Below are 21,047 nucleotides of genomic sequence, written 5' to 3'. Positions count from 1 at the left end.
CCTTCATGCGGGGCGGAGCCCGCCCCGGAGGTCGGCCTTGCCCTGGAGCCGAGGCAGGATGGGGGCTCAAAGCTTGCTCTCCTTGCCCACCTTCTGCCACCTGCCCCACGCGGGGCCGGCCTCGGTTAAGGTGGCCCCCACAGCTGCTGACCTAGGCCTGGCGTTCCAGCCGCGTCCCACCTGGGACGCCCCCTGGATACTGTCCTCTAAATACCCCTCGCTCCTGGGCCCCTCCTCCCCCCCACCACCATATTCTGCTTTTGTGACTCGGCCTCCCGCAGTCCAGTCCACCTTAAAGGGGGCCTCTGGTAGCCGGTGTTTGTATACAGGGAAAATGTGGAGGGTGTTAAAGCTGCAGGCGCACGTGGGAAGGGCAGTCAGCGCCACCCTTCCCTCTGAGAGACCTCTGGACCTTTGCACTTGTGCCTCCTGCACCGACAAACTCCCTGTCCCTGGGGTTCCGCCCTGGAGTCGCTTCCTGGAAGTAGTCTGCAGCCAGGTTGGGCCAGGAACCCCCTCCCACCTCCTCCGGGCGCAGGGAGCCTCCCCGGCACATTTCTTCCTCTTCTCACTGTGCCCGGCACCTGGTAGGCACTCCATCAGGTGCTGGATCGCCGGGCAGGGAGCCTGGCCTCTCTCCATCTACCTAGGCTGGCACAGGGCTCCTAACGGGAGCCGCACACCAGGGCCACCGCCAGGACTGTCACATCAGGCCCCGGCCTTGTGCAGTGTGTCAGCCCCCCCCCCCCCCCCCGCCCCCCAGCGTGTCTCTAAGGCGCAGGTGCCGGGAGGGCAGACAGGTCACACAGACGCCTGGGGAGGTTCAGCCATTCTTTATTGACATGGAGTCTAGGTGCCCCCAGCTTCCAGAGGACGAGGTAGGTCGGGCTTCCAGCTCACACCTTGCCTGGGTCCTCCTTCAGGGTGACGGTCCGGTTGAAGACGAGCTGGAGGGCAGAGGGGAAGAACGATCACCAAATCGACTACAGATCCCCCACACCTCCTTCACCCAGAGGTGCTGAGGGCCAGGAGCCTCGGGCTCTCAGTAACTTGAGGACTTGGGGTAAGGGACTCGAGGGCCCTGGGCCTCCATTTATAAGGGTTAGAACAACCCCTATGCCGGCCCCCTCCCTTCAGGAGTAAGAAGGGCAGGATCCATACAGAATTTTGTGCATGGACTTAACCTCTGAACCTGTTTCCCCATCAGAACATGACCCCCAATTCAGGTGGTGAGGATTAATAACCAAGGGATGTAGGCAAAGTGCTCGGCACAGTGAATGGAAGCCACCACTATCACGGAGGAAAGGCCGGCGTGAGTCCAGTCACCTGTCCCTCGTGGCTGTCTGGATCCACGGAGAAGTAGCCAAGGCGCTCAAACTGGAACTTGTCGAAGGGCTTCGCCAGGGCCACAGAACAATCCACTAATGCTGCCTCCACCACGTGCAGCGATGCCTGCGGGCAGGAAACTCAGGTGGCCATCCAGTCAGGGAGGCCTGCCCGACTCCCCCACGCCCCACCAGCCTACCGGGTTCAGGTCACTTAGGAAGCCACCAGGCACCTCCACAGGATCCTCTGGGTTCTTGTGCTGAAATCTGTAGCCAGAGGGAAGGTCAGACTCCGGCTGGGCAGCCACAGCCAGCGAGGCCCGTCTTCTCCGTGTCCCACCCCTGCTGTTCACTCACAGTCGCTCGTAGAGGCGAACCTCACACGTCAGAGGCTGTGACACCCAGTGAATAAAGGCCTTGGGCTTTTCTCCAGCATCTGCCTTTCTGCAGGTCACCTCCAGGCTTTCCACACAGCCACCGGGGCCCTGTCATCAGGGGGAGAGGCCTGCAATGAGGCCTGGGGACCAGGTCTGCAGGCTGCACCCCAGGTCCTCACCCTGCAGGCACTGTGGTGGGAAGGCTGCAGCTGGCTCTCACCTTGATGACTCGCTGCAGCTCGATGACGTAGCCTGTATGCCTCAGGCCCACAGGCTGGCCCCGCGCCAGGCGCTTATAGCCGGGCTCTGGTTCCTAGAGGGAGGAAGTAGGGTGGCCACAAGAGGCTGCAATGGTGGAAAAGGTACCAGAGGCTTCTCCCCACCCCTGTGTTGGGCAGGGGTTGGTTCACTGAAGCAGGAAGTAGATGGCCTTCAGGACGGCTCAGCAGTGAACAGGACCCTCCACCCTCCTATTCACCTCCTTGAAGTCCGTCCTCTCGATGAAGACGGTGAACCCAAAGGGAACCTGATGGAAGCCCTTGGTCTCATCAGCTGGGAAGTTGGGCACCTGGATGTCCAAAGACTACAGCCAAGAAATGGGTGTCAGGGTCACAGAGTGCCGGAGCACCCCCACACCGACACACACACACGCACACACACGCACACACCCCTACCTTGGCAGCAGGAAAGTTGGTGATGATGACCTGTAATGGCTCCAGCACAGCCATGGCCCGTGGGGCTGTGTCATTCAATACATCACGCACACAGGACTCTAGCAGGTGTGGCTCCATTGTGGTCTGTGCCACTGTCACCCCCACCTAAGAAAGGGCAGCCTCAGTCCCAGCCACAAGCACAGACCGCGGTGCTCGGCCGCCCCCGTCCACGGGTCGTACCCGCGCACAGAAGTTGTTGATCGCCTCGGGAGGGAAGCCCCGCCGACGCAGGGCTGTGAGCGTGAAGAGCCGCGGGTCGTCCCAGTCCCTGTGGCAAGGAGGCTGTGAGACCTCTGGCAGCACAGAGCACCGGTCCCCCAGACCGTGGAGAGCCAAACAAGCACACCGACCGTACAGCGCCACGCGCCACCAGCTGGAGGATCTTCCTCTTGGAGACCACCGCGTAGTGCAGGTTGAGGCGGCCGTACTCCCACTGCACGGGGCAATAGACGTCCAGCGCGTTGCACAACCAGAAGTAGGAAGAGCGTCTGGGGTAGAGGGTACAGTCAGCACCTCAGACCAGGAGCGCCCACAGGGAGGGCTGCTGGAACCCCCTTGGCCCTGCCCATCCCACAGGCCCAGCTCCCTCACCGGGCCTGGAATTCCTTGGTGCAGAGTGAGTGGGTGATGTGCTCGATGGAGTCACAGAGGCAGTGCGTGTAGTCATAGGTGGGGTAGATGCACCTGCGGGGCATAGGCAGTGGGCCCCACCATCCAGCCCCCTCGGCCCTCCCCGTGGCCCATCAGCCGCCCCCAGCTCCTACCCACCAGGTGTCCCCTGTGCGGTGGTGTGGCGTATACTTGACTCGATAGGCCACAGGGTCCATCTTGCCATCCTCCATCACCAGCTTCATCCGCAGAGTGGCCTCACCCTCTGCAAACTTGCCCTTGCGCATCGCCTGAGGGGAGCAAGGGCTCAGGCCGCCTCTCAGCACAGCGCGTGTCAGCCTTGACGTCCCGGCCCACCCAGGCCCACCTGCCCCGGAACCCCACCTCGAAGAGCAGCAGCGACTCCTCTATGGGACGGTCTCTCCAGGGCGAGGGCGGAGGGTTGTGGCCTTTGAGCTCCTCTCCTCGCTGATGGCACACGTAGGCCTGGCCCCTATGGGAAGGGGTGTGAGTGCCCCACGGGGCTGTGTCCGCACCTGCCGGCCTCCCCGTGGCCCTGGCCTCACCTGTGGATGAGCTCCACAGCCCAGGCATACAGCTGGTCGAAATAGTCCGAGGCATAGGTCACCTTGTACGGCGTGTAACCTGGGTGGGAGGACACACAGTATGAGCAGCCAGGCAGGGACACCCAATGGCAGGCCATGTCCACACAGAGGCCCGCTGACCACCAGCTCTGCCCGGCCCTGCTCGGCCATACCCAGCCAGGCCACCATGTCGCAGATGCCGGTGAAGAACCTGGCCTCCTCCTTCTCAGGGTTGGTGTCGTCAAAGCGCAGAAAGCAGATCCCGTTGTTGGCCTAGAAGAGGCGAGTGTCCGTGAGCGCCACACCCGCCCCAGCGCAGCTCCTCACACTGGCGCGTCCTTGGCGCCCTCCCACGTCAAAGCTGGAAACGTCTGAGTTTCTCTCATCTTCCTGTCTCTAAACACCCTAAACGAGGTGCCTCCCACCAATGCGGTAGAGGGAGGTGGCACTAGGAATTCCCTCAAATCTGAACTCACAGCCCCAGCTCAGAGCTGTTCCCCGGGAGCCAGTGGGTTCCTCGTGTCTGACACACGTGGTCCCTCTGTGGCCTCTGCCTGCTCCGGGCACAGCAAGGCAGGGCAGGCGGGCGCTTCTCTATCGCCGTGGGAGCAGCAGACGGTGCCCTGCCCAGCAGGTCCCGCACACACACCTTGGCGTAGCCAAAGTTGAAATTGATGGCCTTGGCGTGTCCTATGTGCAGGATTCCGTTGGGTTCTGGCGGGAACCGGGTGCGCACCTGCGGGGAGGAATGGGAGCAGAGGGGCTAGGCCAGAGCACTCGCAGACCCTGAAGGAACAGGCGCCCTTTCCCAGGGAGGCCCTGGGGACAGATGGAATGGGCAACATGGAGGCAGCTCAGGCCACGGGCAAATGCTGACGGCCCTGGCTTGCTGGCCACATGACACACCTGTCCCCCAGTGATGTCCAGGTGCTGCTTCAGGAGGGCCATGGTGTGTGCGGTGGTCACATAGCCTGGGGTCTTGTAGTTTTCGCCTGCCAGGACCAGAGCGAGCCTGAGGACCAGGCTGCAGGCCACGGCTCCCACCCCAGGGGCCGGCTGCAAGCGTTGCTAGAGACCAGCCCCCCCAGCTCTGCCCCGCCAGCTCACCAGGTTTGTGGAACTTCAGCGCCTCCCCTCGGAGCTGCTCCATCAGAGACAGGGTCTGGCCAGCAACCTCACCTGCGGAGACAGGAAAACTTACCCTCGGGACACAGCTCCCATGTCCAGCACAGGGTGGCCCGGTCAGCATGACTCACATCCTGCAACCAGGACAGACCCTACGGCCCCTCTCCCCCTAACCCAGAGCCAGAGCCAGGCTTCTCGGGTCTCCTGAGGCCCGTCTCTGGGTGAAGGGGACAAAGGAAACGCCAAGACTTCGACAAAGCAAGGTGTGCGGGGCTGCCTGAGGGGACAAAGCCCATCAGGTGGACAGCCCCAAGTCAGGGAGCTGCATACGCCGGGCCCACGCCCCTCACCGTTCTCCACCACGTCCTTGGCTGGCCTCCCGTCTGTTTCTTCCAGCCGAGCCTTTGCCACCTGAGAAAAGCTGGGTCAGGGCTCTCTCGGGAGGTGACCTGGGGTCACTGGGGTGAGCCATCCCTTTCCCGGCCTGAAGTCTCACCCTCCACCGCCTCACCCCCAGGGACCGGGACCGTGAGCTACCTTGGGCTTCCTCTCCAGATCAGTCTCCCTCTTGGGACCCAGAAGGTGCAGCACCTGAGCAGAGACCACAGCCACCTGGGACCAGAGAGTCCCCTTCCCAGGAGCCCCAACTGACCCAGCCACACACCTAAGCCCTTCCTGGCCCGCCCGCCTCTGCTCCCCACATAGTTCTCTGGCCTCAAACGCTCTTTGCCTCCTGAGAGTCCATACTGTTTCAGGTAACAGAACTGCCACTTAGGGAGAAACTACGGGCCCAGCATCAAGACAGGCGACCGATCTCAGCGGCACCTCTTGTCACTCTACGCCAGCATCCTAAGTGAAGATCTCGACTTCAAATGAGGTGAGAGCTACCCCTACTTACAAGGCAAGGAAATGGAGGTTCAGGGTAGTGACTCGGACCAAATGAGGCTCAACCCAGAGGCCAAGCCTCTCACTGCCTCCTCCACACCAGGCTCCCCATTCATCAGAACAGGGACAGGGTCTCCCCCGCCCTGGCTTCTGTTTACCCCTCAGTGGACTAGACCCTGCACGCGGCAGGTCTTTGCCTGCTTCAGCTCACGGAGCGCCCACCTGCATGTCCACTTCATGCTTGATCATTTTGCCATCTGCCCACTTGAGCGCAGCCCGAGCCTCTCCTAGAAACGTGGGCACAAGGAGCTGCAGGAAGGCAAAGGAAGGCACTTCCCACCCTCCTTCCCAGGAGAGGGTCCAGGCTAACCTCAGGAACCAGACCCTTTCCTCCCTTTAAAAAAAAAATATATTTCTTTGTTGATTTCAGAGCGGAAGGGAGAAGGAGAGAGAGAGAGAAACATCAATGATGAGAGAGAATCATTGATCGGCTGCTTCCTGCACACCCCTTACTGGGGATCGAGCCCACAACCCCGGCACGTGCCCTTGGCCAGAATTGAACCTGGGACCCTTCAGTCCGCAGGCTGACGCTCTATTCACTGAGCCAAGCCGGCCAGAGCCAGACCCCTTTTTAAGGGGCTCCGACCCCTCTGCCGTCTCCCCCTTATCACTCCAGACGAGAAGGCATGACTGGAGAGGAGAGCAGCCCCCTCGCAGGCCCGCTCACCCATCAGCAGTCCCATGTTGAAATGGTAGCGCTCCTCCAAGAGCTGGGGCCGGTGGCGATTTATGGTGACCTCCACCTGCAGGCAGCCAGGCGGTCAGGTTCAGGAGAGTGTCCTCGGGAACCACCCCTCACCCCACCCCGGGCATCCTCTGGGGAGGAGCGGAGCCACGCCCTCCCGGGGAGCGGGCGGGCGGGCGGGGTGCCTGGGGAAGGACTCACCGCCTCCTCGATCTGCTCGGGCGTCACCACGATGCCCACGCCGCATTCCCGCTCAAAGTCCGCGGTGTCGATGGGGTCCAGCGGGTGACTCCGCACGTACTCAAGGGCAGCTGGCAAAGGAGAGCAACGAGCTGTGGCATCTCGGCTCCGACAGGTAAGTGGGGCCCGAATCCCAGAAATCCCGGCGACGGCTTGGCCTCCGGGAGGTTAAGCCTGTACCCCACCCCCGCCCCCAGCAGCCCCGGGGCCACGGGCAGGGAGCCTGGGGCGGGCGGTCCCCCCAGACCTGCACGGCTCCCCTGTGCGCTCGGCCGGAACTCGGCATCGAGTCACTGGGGGGCTCGGCAGACGGGGGTCCGGCCGGGCCCGGCGTGGCGGAGGCGGGTCTCACCGCTCAGCTGGGGCTCGGTGTGGATCTTCTTGTCGGCCACGTAGCTCACGAGGAAGGAGAGGCGCCGGGGGTCCCGCAGTCGCGAGGCCAAGCCGTAGAGCAGGGTGCCGGTCGCCTTGTCGATGGCGGAGCCCAGGGTCCGCTGAGCCTGCGGGAGGGAGGGAGCCCCTGAGACGGGCGTTCGCGCGGCCGGGGTGGCGGGGCTCGGACCCCGGCGCCGCGGGGGGCACAGTCGGGCCCGGCCGAGGGCGCGCTCGCACCTGGGTCGCCGCCTCGCGCAGCTGCGCGCTCAGGGCCGCGTTCTTGAGCGTCTCGCGCGCCTTGTGCTCGCTCAGGCCGAGGCCGGTGAAGAGCGACAGGGAGTCGGCGGTCGCCATGGCAGGAATCGGAAACCGGAAGGAAACGCCGGGCTCATCTGCCGGTGGGCGTTAGCCCGCTGGCCAATAGGAGGTCGCAGCCGCCGGGGCGAGCCAATGGCGTCCTTCCTGGGCGAGAGGGGGCGGGGCTCGCCGAGGTGGCCGGCGCCGTGTAAGAGGCCGGGTGCGCCCCCACCGGCCCTTCCGGGCGCTGCGTTTCCGCCCGGCGCCGCGGGTCGTCGGGAGGGGCTGGAGGCGGCGGGCCTGGGGCCGGAGGCAGGGGGGCCTTCCGCCCGGGGAACCTTGGGACCGGCCCAGTCCGTTCTCGGGAGCCACTGTGAGTCGCCAACGCGCTTCTTGAACCTCAGCCTTGGGGTCACGGAAATTGCTGAGCAAAACAAAGCCCTGGAAATCCGGCCAAGACTCCAGGGCCGAGCCCGCGCTGGAGGGTGACCAAGGCGCCCCATGGAGACGGGCACTTTTCGGGCGCTCACCGGGCCCCACCTGGCCAGGAGGGACCTCGCAGAAGTCCTGCGATGATTTCGATGATTTCGTCTAGTCTCTTGGCACACTGACCGCCCCGCCCACACATGCAAATGCCGTGACAATCACCAGCAAATCGGACCTTGAAATCCACCTGCGGCATTTGACAGGCTCTCCCTGGAGCGGTGGTACTGCGGGACAGAAGACACAGGGCCTCCATGGAGGTGGCTGTTGGGCTGGGGTGGGACGGTGAGGACATCTCCATCATTGAAACTGGAACTTTAAAAAACAAAGAACTGGAATTCAGGTGTTTGGAGGCCTTGGGGATGCTAATACTCCTGGACCTTCAAGGACTGGGCAGGATCCTGGGTACAGTCTGTACCCATATCTGTCTTCTGCTTTGTGGCCATACCCCAGTAGTGACTGGGGTCCATTTCTGGGTCTACATCTGGGTCCCACATAATGACCAAATGCCGGCTCTGCCCCGGGCCACGCACTGCATCAGGACCCAGGTCCAGTCTGTGTCTTGGGCTTCCCACCTCCCCAGGCCCCTTCACCCCAGCCTGATGCCCAGCCGAGGCCAAGTGCACGCCTTGAGCAGGGGATACCACAGTGCAGTGGTGCCACCTGGGCACCAAGAAGCAGGAACAGCCACACCAGCCCTATGCTGAGTTCACAGCTGCAGCTGCTTACCCCCCCCCACCCCCCCTACCCCCACAAAGGTACCTGTGAGTGAGGACTTACTGCAGCACCGTCATTAATCCTGCAGGTCTAGTGACGTCCCCCTCCATGGGGTTAGGGCCTGCACCCGCCCCTGGCCTCAGCTAGCTGCCCTGTGGACCCTGTGACTCCATGTCACACAATGAGGCAGTCGCGCTACCAAGAATGCCACAGTGGCAGTGCACGCCAGCCAGCCCTCTGGAGCCCTATGACTTGCACAGAGCAGAACACGAAGGCGTATGGGCCCAGCCTGGGGTAGGGTGGCCGGCCTGCTTGCGTGAGCCCCTGGAACTACTTTGAGGAAAATCCACTGAAAGGTGATCAAGGAGAAAAGCCAGGCGGCAGCCAGTGAGGCCCACGGTGGCATGGAAAGAGGCAGGGCCCAGCAGCCGGGCCTATGGACAGGTCCCTGCAGGGCAGGCGACCCATGAGCTTAAAGGCAGAAGAGGCCACAGCAGCCGCCTGCTGGCGCCACGGAAGGGCTGCGGTGAGGGGCAGACAGCACCCCTTGATTGGTCATCCAGCACAGGTAGCCCACCGGTGGACAGACCCGGGCTGTGCAGTGTGGGGCCGGCGCTCTCCTGTTGCACGCCATCCCTCCAGCAGCATGCCAGCACCAGCCCCAGCTTGGCGATTCTACCCTCTCTGCACCGTCTCACCAGCTCTCCAGGTCCCTCTCTGAGGCCATCGAGCCCCATGGCTCTTGTGTTGTCCCCACAGGAAAAAGCCACCATTGCTCACAGCCCAGCTTTCTCGGGGCGCTCCTGCTCACATCACCCTTCAACTCCAGCCGATGAGCTGCTTGTGGGCATGGGGGTGGGGACGACTAACAGGACGGCCAGGTCCTGTGCCCCCTCTGCCTGCCTGCCTTTTCCTGGCATTTATGAGCACCAGCCTCAAGTACCTTGTTCCCCATCTCCCTCCAGCTGGAGACGCCCACCACACCCCCAAGAATTGGAGAGAGGAGGGGGCAGTCTTAACCCTGAAGTGATGCAAGGAGGCTTCTCACAAGATCGGCCTTTGCTCTGTGTGTGTACAAGGTCACCAAGGCCGAGGCTGGGGCAAGCCTGCAGACCTACTGTGGGTGAACAGCCTGGGGCACGTGCCAGGAGCCACGGTCTCACGGACTCAGGGAAGAAATGGCCTCCCTTTCCCTCCCACGGGAAGTCCGCAGAAATGGCCTTTGACCCTTTCCCCTGACCTTTAGGAGGAAGGTCTCCTTCCCCAGACTGTCCCTGCTGTGTTCTCCTTGAGCGATCCGGTTGGTACTCAAACTAGCAAAGCCCTGAGAATGGGAGAGGAGGAGGAAGACCCCCACCTGTCCGCTTCTAGAGCCTCATGGGGTCCTCCACCCTGGTGTGAGGCACTGACCGGTGCCAACCACAGCCGCCTCCATGCGAGAACCAGGACCAGTGGGTCAAAGGGCAGCAGGCAGCTCCCAGAGAGCGGACGGCACCGGGCTCCATGACCCACGGGGCCTGAGATGGGGGCCCACCCTCTCTCCTCGGACGAAGAGCACTTCCAGGGTCTTCAACACAAGGACACACACACACACACCGAACGGTGGGAAAGGGAGGGGCCGCAGCACCTGGCACATAGTCACTAAGTCGCTTATTTAGCATTTATTTTTAAAATATATTTAAACAGCAGCAATCACTTCCAAAATGCAAAAAAAAAAAAAATTACAATTTTAGAATAAAATTATGATGTTTATAATGCGAATCAGAAAGAACTGAAGGTACAACTGAGAATCAAATCCCACAGCACTGAGGGTGGCTGGAGAGCCCAGGCTCACTGGTTTGGGGTTCAGGCTGACAAGAGGTCCCAACCTGTGAGGTTCCACCCTTGTCACCTCCCAACTCCCCACTGATGAAGCCAGTGTCCTCTGGGTTAGAGGAGAAGCGGCAAAGAGCTGGCCTTTTATGGAGGATTCCCAAACCGTGCCCCCACCAGCCAGGGACCTGCTAATCGACCTCCTCCATGTTGCTGTAGGTGGGGGCTGGGCGGTCCACAGGGGGGGCGAAGCGTTCAGGGGCTGTCCGCGTGGGGGCCACCTCGGGGGCCTGGCCAGGGCCTAGTCCCTGCAACAGAATATGAGGACAGGGTTGGGGGCTGCCCAGTGTGCTGCCTGGCATCCCTGGGTGCTGGCTCAGAGCTCTGGCACCCACGGGAGGGCCCAGGGCAGGCGCAGACAGCAGCGCAGTGACACAGAGACAAGATCAGCCTGGACAGTCTCGCTTTATTAACACTTTCAGTACAGGAAGCTCGGGGTGGGGCCAAGCCAGGCCAAGGTCAGAGCAGCAGGATGGACGACAGCTGGATGGACACCCACCCGCATTTGCTCTGCCCCTGCAGGAACCACAGACCCCTCTCCCTCCCGACACACACTCTGAGGCCCGAGCCCAGACGGGTCCCCAGAGGCGGGCGTGCCTGGTGAGCAGGCAGGTGGGCGGCTCACAGCAGCTGCCGGAGGCCAGCTCATCTCCAGCGACTCTGGGACACCAGAGGATAGAACACGTTGAGCACGAGGGCCACCAAGGCTGCCACGGTGCCCAGAACAAAGTACCGGAGGCAGCCCTCATCTGGGGTGGGGGGGCCGCATGGCGGGGGGCCCACCCAGTCCTGGGGCCCCCAGGGACCCCGGGGCGCAGGCCCCTCGGGCACCGGCTCCTCCGCGGCCTCCAGCTCCTGCCAAATCCGGGAAGCCTACAGTGTGCGGAAAGGGAGGTGGGGGTGACCCAGTGTCCCCGAGGCCCCTGGCCACGACACTCCCACCCAAGGTGACTGGTGCTGAACCCCGACGTCCCCGGTGAGGCCGCAGGAAGGTGAGCCGGCAGGAGCCACGGGGCCACTCGCAGGTTGTCTAGACTGAGGGTGCGAGGGCGACTCCTGACAGCATTCTGGCCTCGAGAAGATTTCCAATCAATGTGCCACTTGTGTGGCGGCCTGAGGCTGGGCTGGCTGCCCACAGAGGGCACTGGCTCTTGGAGGACAGAGCTGCAGCCCAGGGACCTCCTGGCTCCTCCCACATCCAGAGCCTGACCGCTGTCTTCGAGGGCTTCTCCGAGTGAGTGGAGAGGGCTCAGGGCAGGAGAGGGCAGCAAGGAGGCGGCTAGCACAGGAGAGAGGTGGCTGTGCCCACAAGCCAGGCCCTGGGCACCCAGGGACGACGTAAGAGACAGAAGACCCTGAAGGCTCAGCAGAGATAGACGCTCACCTCAGAGAGGGCGACAGCCCCCCCGGCCATGGCAGCCAGGGCAGGCCGTGTCCTGAGGGCACGGCAGTCAGTGAGGGCGAGGGGCTGCATGGAGGGGGGGGTGCGGGGAAGGCGGGGAGGCCAGCAGTACAGTCAGTTCACGGCACCGCGCCCGGGAGCTCGAGCAGACACTGGCCTGTGCCCGTGGTGCCCATTGCCAATGGCCACTTGGTGTGTGCACCTGTGTCCCCACACCATGGTGACCCTCTGGCTGAGGCTTCATGTGAGGGAACCCGTCTCCCTCTCACCAGTCCCAAGGCTGCAGGGCCCTATGGCTGGAGGAGAGGAAGCCGTGCCCCGGCCCTCCCACCCGTGCATCGGGCCCCATTAGCTTGAGAGCCTCCCCAGGCCTCACCTGGCTGGCAGCAGCCTCAGCTGCAGGGCCGAGGTCTGGGTGGCGCTCGGCGTGGCCTGCCCGGGGGGGCCTCTCCACAGGAGAGTTCCGCCGGCGGTAGAAGAGGACGTAGGCATAACGCGTCACGACCTGGCTCTCGTCCACCGTTGTCACCGTGCTGTCATCAAACAAGCGCCAGCCTGCGGCAAGGTGGGGAGGGTGTGAGCAGTCCTGCCCCCCCGCACCCCCACCTGTCCTGCTGGCCGCGTGCCCTCACCCACGTCGCTGCGCTGGCTGCTGCGGTCGTTGGGCAGGCGCGCGCAGGCGGTGTAGTGGCCGCCGATCATGCCTCCGTAGTGGTTGATGACGGCGTACAGGTCATAGCTGGGCAGCTGCTCCTCCTTCTGGCCGATGCAGAACTTGCTCAGGTCCAGGTTCCTGTGGTCCAGCCGGAGAGGTGAGAGAGGCCTCAGGTGCCTGGATGCCCACCTTGGCCCAGGTCCCACCGACCGTCACCAGGGCCCTTTGCTCACCGGACAGGGAACTCCACCAGGTCATTGATCTTGTCGCGCCAGATGAAGCTGCGGAAGGAGAAGCGCTTGAGCTGCACGATGAGCACGTTGGGCAGGCGCCACAGCAGCAGCTGCTTGGAGGCCTCGCGGTGCTGCTTGCACTGCGGGCAGTACCTGGCGGGCACGGGGAACGGGGAGAGGTCAGACTGCAGGTCCCACCTCCCCTCCGCCCTGCCCAGCCCCGCCTGTGCCCGCCGCACCAAGCCTCCTCCGGGGCCAGCACTTCCGGCCGCGTGAAGAGGGTGAGGCACTGGTCCAGGGTGAAGTGGCCGGCGCGCGCCGCCTCGCCGGCGGAGCCGGGGTCCTCCGCGCATTCCAGCTCCTTGGAGGCCACCAACACGAACTCCTGCTGGCGATCGTTGTTGCGCCAGACGAGAGCCAGGCTGCAGTCCTCTTCCAGCTCCAGCGGGGTGTCTCCTGGGGCAGGGGGGCAGGGTCAGCGGTGGAGCGCAGCCAGCAGCCCCTCCCCGCTCCCCCGCCTCAGGCACCTTTATCCTCTAGCCGCTGCTCTCGGCTGGATGCATCGATTTTATAGATCAGGAACTGGGACGTGTGGGAATTCATGGCTTCACTTGGGTGTTGGTACCCGGGCACAGCAGCTGTGAGAACACGACCATCAGAGCCCAAGCAAGCGTCCCCCACTCCCCTCCCCGCCCCGGCTGCAGAGCCTCGCACCAGACTCGTACCTTCGGGCCGGGGCACCTTCTCACCAGCAGGCAAGGGGCCCCCTTCAATGGGCCCGCTGGCCAGCATCTCAGAAGAAATGCCACTGGTGCTGGGCACAGGTCCCCGATCCGGGGCTGCCCATGCCCGGGGCACCGCGTCCCCCTCAGCCACGGGAGTCACCACCTGGAGCTCCGGCGGCGGCATGGAGTCCCTCTCGCTGTCCCCAGCCTCCGGGAGGCTAGTGGAGTGCAGCGTGGGGTAGCCAGGGGGCTCCAAGGCCATGCGGCCAGGCTGGAAGGGCGGCTGGAAGGGCGGCTGGAAGACGCTCACAGAATACCTGCAACAGGCAGCAAGGCGAGTAGGAACCCTGATCAGCCCATCCGCACCCCCACCCCCCCAATTCAGCCACTGGGCACTCACCGGGCATAGCCCTCCAGCAACTGGGCAAGACGGGCGTAAGTGAGGCGGGAGGCAGGTACGCTGACCAGGAAGGGGTAGCCGATGTTCTCAGGGCGGCAGAGGCCCTTGTGGTCAGGCCAGTGGGTTTTCTGGCAGAGCCTGGAGGGAGGGGGGCAGGGGAGGGGGGAGCGGGTCTGAGCCCCAGAGGCCTCCACTGACCCTGCCCTGGGGGCTAGCCTCTGGCCCTGGGAAATGCCAGCCTGCCTCCCAGGGGCTGGGGGGGGGGGAAGGGGGGAGGCAGGTGGGAGGAGGGCTGGGCAGGCCGAGGGTCCTCACTGGTTGCAGTAGCCCACGCGGTAGCACCGGGTACAGCGTTTCAGCTTCTCGTCCTCGGGCTGCTGCTTCCGCTGGCAGGCTGCGCACTTGGAGATGGGGATGCTGGGCACCTGGGGGCGCTGGGGTGGGTCATCCGGCTCAGCCAGGCCAGGCCAGGCGGGAATGCCCCCCCCACGGCCCTGTGCCAGCAGCTCAGCCTCCGCTCACCTGCTGCACCTCCAGCACCACCACCTGCTCCTTAGCAAGCTCTGGGGACAACAGCTCGAAGCAGAGGAGCAGGTCCGAGGGGGACACGGTGTCCAGTGAGTGGGAGGGCAGGAACATGCGGTGGAAGCGGCTCTTCATCACCTGACACAGGAACAGTCCTGGGTGAGGACGCCTCCCCTAGCCCCACCCCAGACACAGGGAGGAGGCCGGGCTCTGGTCCTGGGTGTACGGGGGAGGAGGCATGTGGCCCGAAAGTAGCATAGGCTTCTGCTGGCCCCAGCCTTAGTGCCATGGAGCAAGGGGCCTGGTGCCCTGGCTGGGGTGGCTCCGTGGATAGAGCGTCGGCCCTTGAACAGAAGGATCTCGGGTTCCGTCCCCGTCCAGGGCACATGCTCGGTTGCAGGCGCGGAATGAAAAGGGAGCCTGTGCTTCAGAGGGCCTGCGAGACCCGGCCCAGGGCAGGCGCCAGCACCCTGCGCTCCGCACCACGGCTCCACCCGGCTCTTTACTAGCGGGGCCGCCAGGCTGGAGGCCAAGGCGCTGGGGGAGCACCAGCACGGATCTGGGGTAACGTTGGCCGCCCAGCTCCTCGTCTGCCAAGGGAAAAGCTGCTGGGCCACCACCCACAGGGGTGAACCCCGCCGACGGCTGGGCCTGGGTGCCTCGTGGCGCAGCCTGAATGCCTCTATTCAAGCAGCCTCAACCAGCGCCCCCACCCGTTCCCAGGCAGCCGCGTGACACACGTTTCACGTCCATGTCCAGAGGCCACTGACTGTCCAGTGTCCGTATGCTGTGAGCACACACGTGTCCACCGCTCAGAGCCTGGGAAGGACGGACACACCTCGGTCAGACGCAGGTTCTCGGGCGGCACGTGGACCCTCTGCGAGAGGGCGTCCAGCACTTCGCTCGCGCTCGAGTTCTCTTTGCTGACGCTCACCAGGAACTGTGGGGACAGAGCAGAGTCCGTGGGTCGCTGGCCCGGGCCTGGGGCAGCCCGAAAGAGGAGCCTACACCTCACCTTGATGGGCTTGCTGTGCGGCTCCCGGGCAAAAAAGAAGACGGGGAGGACCTTCTGCTTCTGGGGCAAGGGCACCGGCAGGTAGAGGAAGGGGTCAAAGGTGATGGAGACCTGGGGAGGCACAGGTGGCACTGGGTGGCCCACCGGGAGCGGAGGCAGCCCTCAGGGGCTCTCGGGGCCGCACAGCCAGCGAACCCTGAGCACTGGACAGACCAGGAGGGCCACCAGGAGACAACAGTCCCTCCTGGCACTCGAGCCCCTGCCCGGCCTGGTCACTCCATCAAGGGGCCCCTCCCTGGCTCCCTTTCAGGCCTCCCACACCCTGCCCTCCGCACGGCTTGTCTTTGAGCCCAAACGTCACCTTACCGCAGCCAGGAAGCCCACCCTGCCAGCCTCTGCAGCCCACCCCGGAGCCCACGGCCTCCCGTCAGCTTCTTGCCCAAACCTCGCCTGCAGCACCTAAGCCGCACGGCCTCTGACCTCAGCTTGACCCGACTAGGGAGGCCGGGCGAGGGGTCCGGGAGAGCACCGCACCTTGGCGCACACGGGGCACACCAGCTTCGACTTGTACTGGCCCTGAAACAGGTCCACGATGAAGGAGTCGTTCCTCATCTTGTGCCTCTGCCACGCCTCCTCAGCCACCACCTGAGAACAGAGTGGTGAGGCCGGGCGGGGATGTGCCCGGGGCCACGCCCCCGCTGCTCCCAACCCTGACCTCATCGGGCCGCCCATCCGAGTCCACGGTCTCCGTGTAGGGCTTGTTCTGAATGCGGTTCAGGTCCTCATGCAGCCCATCCAGCAGGAAAGCCATGAACTCCTGGGCGTCGTGCTGGGCGTAGCCTGTGAACTGGCTGGCCTTGCTGGCGACAATGGCCTGGAAGCAGGGTGAGGGCTGAGCACAGAGCCCCGGGCCCTGCCGTGCACCCAGCTGGCTGGCCTCCCCACCCTCCCTTGGCCACAGATCACCTTCAACTTGGAAGGCTGGAAGGCGTGGTGGGTGCCCTTCCACAGCGCCCGGAGCAGCACGGCGAAGCCGATGGCGAGGCGCCCACCGGTCCCCAGCGGGTTGTTGTAGTTGATTTCGGCCTCGAAGGAGCGGTCTAGGGACAGCAGCGAGTGTGAGCTGGGGAGGGGGAGCCAGGGAAGGGGGAGCCGAGGAAGGGGAGCCGGGGAAGGGGAGCCGGAGAAGGGGAGCCAGGGAAGGGGGAGCCAGGTCTGCGCGGGGCCGGGCCTGCCCTCACCGTGGAAGAAGTCCCGCAGCTCGCGGGTGTTGGACAGAGACTGGATGACGCTGTTCATGAAGCAGGTGTTGCCCAGGTTGACCAGCCCGGTGAAGCCCGGCAGGCACACCTTCTTCTCCTCCTCCTCCTCCTCCTCCACGCTGTCCCCACTCACGGGGCTGTGCGGCATGGGAGGCACCATGCACGTGGGCTTGGGCTGCGGAGCACAGTGGGGCGTGAGCACAGCCCTAGAGGCTCCCAGCCTCCCCCCTCGCCCTCCCACCCGCGATCTCACTGCGGCCAAGTGTGGCTCTGGCTTGGGGGCGCCATGCTCCATGGGGGTGCGGGCCGCCACGCCGTCCAGCCCTGTGTCCTCAGCTCGCGCCTTGGGCTTCTCCTTCTCCACAGCCCGGGCTTCCTCCTGGCCTGTCAGGGGGTGCGGAGCACCCCCTGGGGGGGTCGAGTCCAGAGGGGTTGGGCCTGTCGGCACGGCAACCTTTGCACCACCCACTGCACCTTAAAAAGGGGGAACGAGAGGGCTGGTGGTTAGCAGCACGTGGCGGGGCGGTCCCGTGGGCGCGGGCAGTGAAGGGAGCTCGTGGGCAGACCTCGTGCAGCTGGGGCCTCCAGGCCCCCCCAGCGCTGACTCTGCCGCTTCCGGAGGCAGATGTCGATGCGCGCGGCCGTGAAGCAGAAGGTGCACTGCTCGGGCTCGATCAGGTTCCTGCGGGAGAGGGTGAGCTCAGGGCCGGGAGACGGAGCCCAGGGAGGGACGGCACAGGGCAGGGCCGGGCACCACCCACCTGAGCTTCACCTGCCAGCGGAAGACGGTGTGGGGCCCGCAGCCCGGGTGCAGCCTCAGGAAGTTCGCGTCCCTGCAGAGCCCAGCGCGGGGGGAAGCGTGAGACACGGTCCCGCCCGCGGCCCACCGTCTGCCCGCGGCCGCCCGCCCACCTGGTCTGGAAGACGAGCGTGAAGTCCTGCTCGCGGAAGAGCACTCGCGAGGCCTCCCTGCGGACCTCCTTCACGTACACGTGCACCACCACCGCGTCAGGCCCCTTCTCGTACGAGTCGTTCTTGACAAACGCCAGGCTCACCATGGGTTCCGGCTCTACAGCGAGACCACGGCTCAGCGCCGCGACCGGCCCACCCGCCACTGTTCGAGCCCTACCTGCCTGCCAACCTGGCAGCCCCCCAGGGCTCTGCCTGCCCGCCCCAGCCCCACCTTTACCATCCACCAAGGATGCAGCGTCTGCTGCCACTGCCATCTCCTCTCTGGAACGGTCACCTTTCTCGGGGGCTCTGCTCCGGGTCAGGGCTGGAGAGACTGGGTCACTCCTGGGGGACGCTGCCTTCTCTCCTGCCAGAAGCGCTGGCTTCTCCTCCGAGCCCAGGAGGCAGGGCTGGGGCTCCAGCGGTGGGACCCGGAGCGGCTCCTCAGCCCCCGCCTGTGCATGGCGTTTGTGGGCAAGATCAGCCCTGGGCCAGGCAGGCGCCCCTCCTCCCACCGCAGTCCACACCCTTCCCCCAGCTCCCAACTCCCACAGGGCACTCCACGCTCACCTGGATGGCTGCCTCAGCCAGGAAGGGGGGGCCCTCGCCCTGGGGCCCAGGGCCTTCTCTGCATCCTTCCCCCTCTGGCCCTCTTCGGAGATGCACAGCCCTCTTGGCACTGGGCCCTGCCTGGGCCCCGGGGCCAGCCCCCGCCCCCACCTCACCACGGCCCTGGGCCCGCTTCTGGTTCCGGGCCTCCTGCTTTGCCCGGCGGGGCTCAGTGGCTGGCTCCAGGGCAATGGGAGAGGACTCCTGCCCGTTCTCCTGGCACCGCAGCCCTGGCCCCGACTCCTGCATCCCTAGAGGTTTCTTCTGTCAAAGATACAGCAGTCAGGCCCTGTCCACACCCTGGGTGCCCCCGGCCCTCCTGGCCCTGCCCTGGACTTACCAGGAGAGAAGGCCAGGTGAGCAGAGGCACCTTCTTGGGCAGCGCCAGCTGGAGGAGGCCACCTTTTCGAGCCTGCACTTTGGCGCGAGAATTTTCGATCTCGGCATAGAAAACACCGCCCCACTGCTGACCACCTGCAGAGAGCGCGGTGGTGAGCGGGGCGGGCAGGGATCACACACAGGGCCGGGCTCAGACCCGGACGCACCTGGAAACCGCACCAAGCAGTCTGTGTCTGTGAAAGCGGCGTCCACCTCCTCCAGCCGCAGGGGGCCCACTCCCGCGCGCAGCTTGACGGTCACCTCGTCCGCGTCCTGCTGCCAGTCGAGCAGCACCTCTGCGGGGAGAGGGCAGTCAGCCTGCGGCCGGCGGCAGGCTCAGGGGTTGAGTGCCAACCCCTGGACCAGGAGGTCGTGGTTTCGTTCTGGTCACAGCACACGCCTGCACTGCGGGCTGAATCCCCAGCACGGGGCTGCAGGAGGCGGCCATCGATGATTCTCTCATCACTGATGTTTCCTCTCTCTCTCTCCCTCTCCTTTCCTCCCTCTAAAATGAGTAAAAACGTATTTAAAACAGAGACAAGGCAAAAGACTGTGAGGGTCGACAGATGAGGGCTGCACCCTCCGCCCCCCCCTTGCCCCTAGCGCTCTAGCACCCAAGGCAGCCCGTGACTCACCCTCTTTGATCTGCTCCTCCTGGGGAGTGGACATGGACCCTGATGACAAAAGAAAGAGGAAAAGGAGGAGAAAAACATAAACAATAAAAAAATTAAAAAAAGAAAAAATGAGGAGGAAGAGGCAGCCCCCAAGGCCCTGCCACCCCACCAAGCACCACTGTTAGGGTCTCAGCCCAGGACCCAGACCCCAGCTCGTCCCGAGTCGTCCTCTCGGCAGCAGAGCAGGACAGAAGGGGCAGGACGCATGCTCACCAGGCAGGGAGGCGCCTGGGCATGGGCGGGGACATTACCTCCTCTCCGAGGGTCTCCATCCTTGCTCTCCTGGTTTGCTCGGTCCTTCTGCTTCTTCTTGCTGGCGGCCTCCTCCAGCCCGGGGGGCCCTCTCCTGGGGCCCATGGCACTGGCCCCACCAGACATCTTGAGGCGCTTGCTCGACAGCCAGAGCGCCCCGGGGTCGGCGACGGCGACGGGGTCAGGGCTACGGCGCTTTCTTCCTGGCCCAGCTATCTTGGCAACTATTTGCGGCCAAATTCTCCAGCAAGGAAGTGACCACCCTACAGGAAGGGACCAGGTCTCGGCACCAAGGCCCAGCAGGCTGCTCCTGGTGGCAGCCAGGGCTTGGCAACCTGGCTCTCCCTAACCCCAGAGCAATCCCACCACCTGGCAGCCCGGACCCTCCCAGCGGCTCGGAAGGGGGAAAAAGGCAGGCAAGCAGGGCGCCCACTTCTGGCCGAGCCCCTGGGGGCCTGCTACCCAGACCGGCCGGCTGCACGAGGAGCTGCCAGGTCGAGGCAGCTGTGGCCTGGGACCCGGTGCCTCTACCGACCTGGAGGGGAGCCAAGGCCCAGCCCACAGGCCTCGCTTTCCCTTCCTTCTCACGGCTGCTTAGTCACCCCCGGGAAGAAGGAGGAGGAGGAGGAGGGAGGCAGGACAGAAAGAGACAACCCGGCAGCGGGAGCAGCGGGAGCACCGGCTCCGCAGCTGAAAATGGACCCAGCCCGGGTGCTGCCGCTGCCCAGCCAGGGCCTGGGCTCCGACGCCCCACCGCGCCAGCTCCCTCCTCTGCACCCCTCCCGGCCCTGCTAGGGCCTCTCTCTCCATCCGAGGGGCCCGCACGGGGTGCGCGGGATCCAGACGTCAGCAGCAAAGGCCCGGGCGCGCAGGGCGAGATGGACACGGATCGCCCCCCCACCCCACCCCGGTCTCCGGTCCATCCCCCGTCAGCCGAGCCAGAGACCGTCTGTCCAGTTCCCCGCGGGCCTACCCGGGAGCTCTGGGCTGTGCCTCCCCCCAAAACAAAGTTCTCCAGGCGGAGGAAGGGGTGCGGGGAGTGCGTCCAGGCCCCTGGCTGCCCCCACCGGGGCTGAGCAGCAGCCGCCCCCGCACACGTGGGGGCGACCTCACCCGATGGGTCCGAGGTGAGGCTGGGCGGCCGTTCGGACCTGCAGTGACCACCGGGCTCGGGCACCCCCGCCTCTGCGCCCCGGCCGCAGCCGAAGGTCGCAGCCCTCCCCGCCGACCGCACCGGCGCCCGCCGCCGCCTCCAGGAAGTCGCCCCGCTCGCCCAGCCCTTTCGGGGGCAGGAGGCCGCCGCGGGCGCAGCGTAACTGCCCCGGCGTCGGGGGGCCCGGCGCGCCCGGGCGCGAGGGCGGGGTTGGCGCAACCCGTGACCTTGACCAGGCCGCCCCGGGCCCGTCGCGCCCTCTCCGCTACGGCCGGACCGGCGGGGAGCGGCCCGAACCACTCACCAGGCGAGGCCGCTGCCGCCAGCCCTCCTCGGGCCCTGGCAACCCACTCTCGGTTCCGGTTCCGGCGTCAGGTCGGTTCCGGTTCCGGCGCGCTCCTCCCCCGCCCCGGCTCCCCCGCCACCGCCTCGGCTGCTTGTTTTGTTTCTACTTCGAGCGGCGGCC

At 65.1% G+C, this 21,047-nt stretch overlaps 2 protein-coding genes across 9 annotated transcripts; both read right to left on the bottom strand.

Annotated features, from left to right (window-relative positions):
• Positions 1–815: 815 nt before the first annotated feature.
• Positions 816–7,350, bottom strand: QARS1 (glutaminyl-tRNA synthetase 1). 5 transcript variants are annotated; one of them, XM_081105745.1, is made up of 24 exons: positions 7,216–7,350; positions 6,956–7,103; positions 6,565–6,674; positions 6,346–6,421; positions 5,841–5,905; positions 5,271–5,324; positions 5,084–5,144; positions 4,716–4,787; positions 4,515–4,600; positions 4,258–4,344; positions 3,782–3,881; positions 3,591–3,669; positions 3,409–3,517; positions 3,184–3,314; positions 3,007–3,099; positions 2,766–2,903; positions 2,596–2,683; positions 2,377–2,520; positions 2,181–2,285; positions 1,923–2,015; positions 1,683–1,810; positions 1,526–1,592; positions 1,327–1,452; positions 816–947 (listed from the first exon to the last, which is right to left on the bottom strand). In XM_081105745.1, the coding sequence occupies exons 1-24, from the start codon at positions 7,330–7,332 to the stop codon at positions 897–899; spliced, it is 2,328 nt and encodes a 775-aa protein (XP_080961871.1). In that variant the 5' UTR covers positions 7,333–7,350; the 3' UTR covers positions 816–896. The 5 variants fall into 5 exon arrangements, with proteins under 5 accessions (XP_080961871.1, XP_080961870.1, XP_080961873.1 ...); XM_081105744.1 differs by having other exon boundaries at positions 2,596–2,848; XM_081105747.1 differs by lacking the exon at positions 5,271–5,324.
• A 2,771-nt stretch (positions 7,351–10,121) lies between these two features.
• USP19 (ubiquitin specific peptidase 19) lies at positions 10,122–20,961 on the bottom strand. 4 transcript variants are annotated; one of them, XM_081106210.1, is made up of 27 exons: positions 20,886–20,961; positions 19,428–19,691; positions 19,138–19,176; positions 18,670–18,798; positions 18,465–18,598; positions 18,086–18,388; positions 17,811–17,970; positions 17,477–17,633; positions 17,326–17,397; positions 17,131–17,246; positions 16,818–17,038; positions 16,544–16,739; positions 16,269–16,402; positions 16,018–16,176; positions 15,837–15,947; positions 15,303–15,413; positions 15,126–15,227; positions 14,285–14,425; positions 14,078–14,196; positions 13,763–13,900; positions 13,363–13,679; positions 13,165–13,275; positions 12,877–13,093; positions 12,638–12,790; positions 12,382–12,542; positions 12,126–12,304; positions 10,122–11,220 (listed from the first exon to the last, which is right to left on the bottom strand). In XM_081106210.1, the coding sequence occupies exons 2-27, from the start codon at positions 19,552–19,554 to the stop codon at positions 10,993–10,995; spliced, it is 4,035 nt and encodes a 1,344-aa protein (XP_080962336.1). In that variant the 5' UTR covers positions 19,555–19,691; positions 20,886–20,961; the 3' UTR covers positions 10,122–10,992. The 4 variants fall into 4 exon arrangements, with proteins under 4 accessions (XP_080962336.1, XP_080962338.1, XP_080962337.1 ...); XM_081106212.1 differs by having other exon boundaries at positions 10,122–10,595; XM_081106211.1 differs by having other exon boundaries at positions 14,078–14,187.
• Between the last annotated feature and the right edge of the window lie 86 nt (positions 20,962–21,047).

This window comes from Myotis nattereri (assembly GCF_964212035.1).
Source record: "Myotis nattereri genome assembly, chromosome: 14".
In the NCBI taxonomy this organism is placed as follows: Eukaryota; Metazoa; Chordata; class Mammalia; order Chiroptera; family Vespertilionidae; genus Myotis; species Myotis nattereri.
The sequence above is the reverse complement of the archived record's forward strand: the minus strand, read 5'-3'. Positions and strand labels throughout refer to the sequence as shown.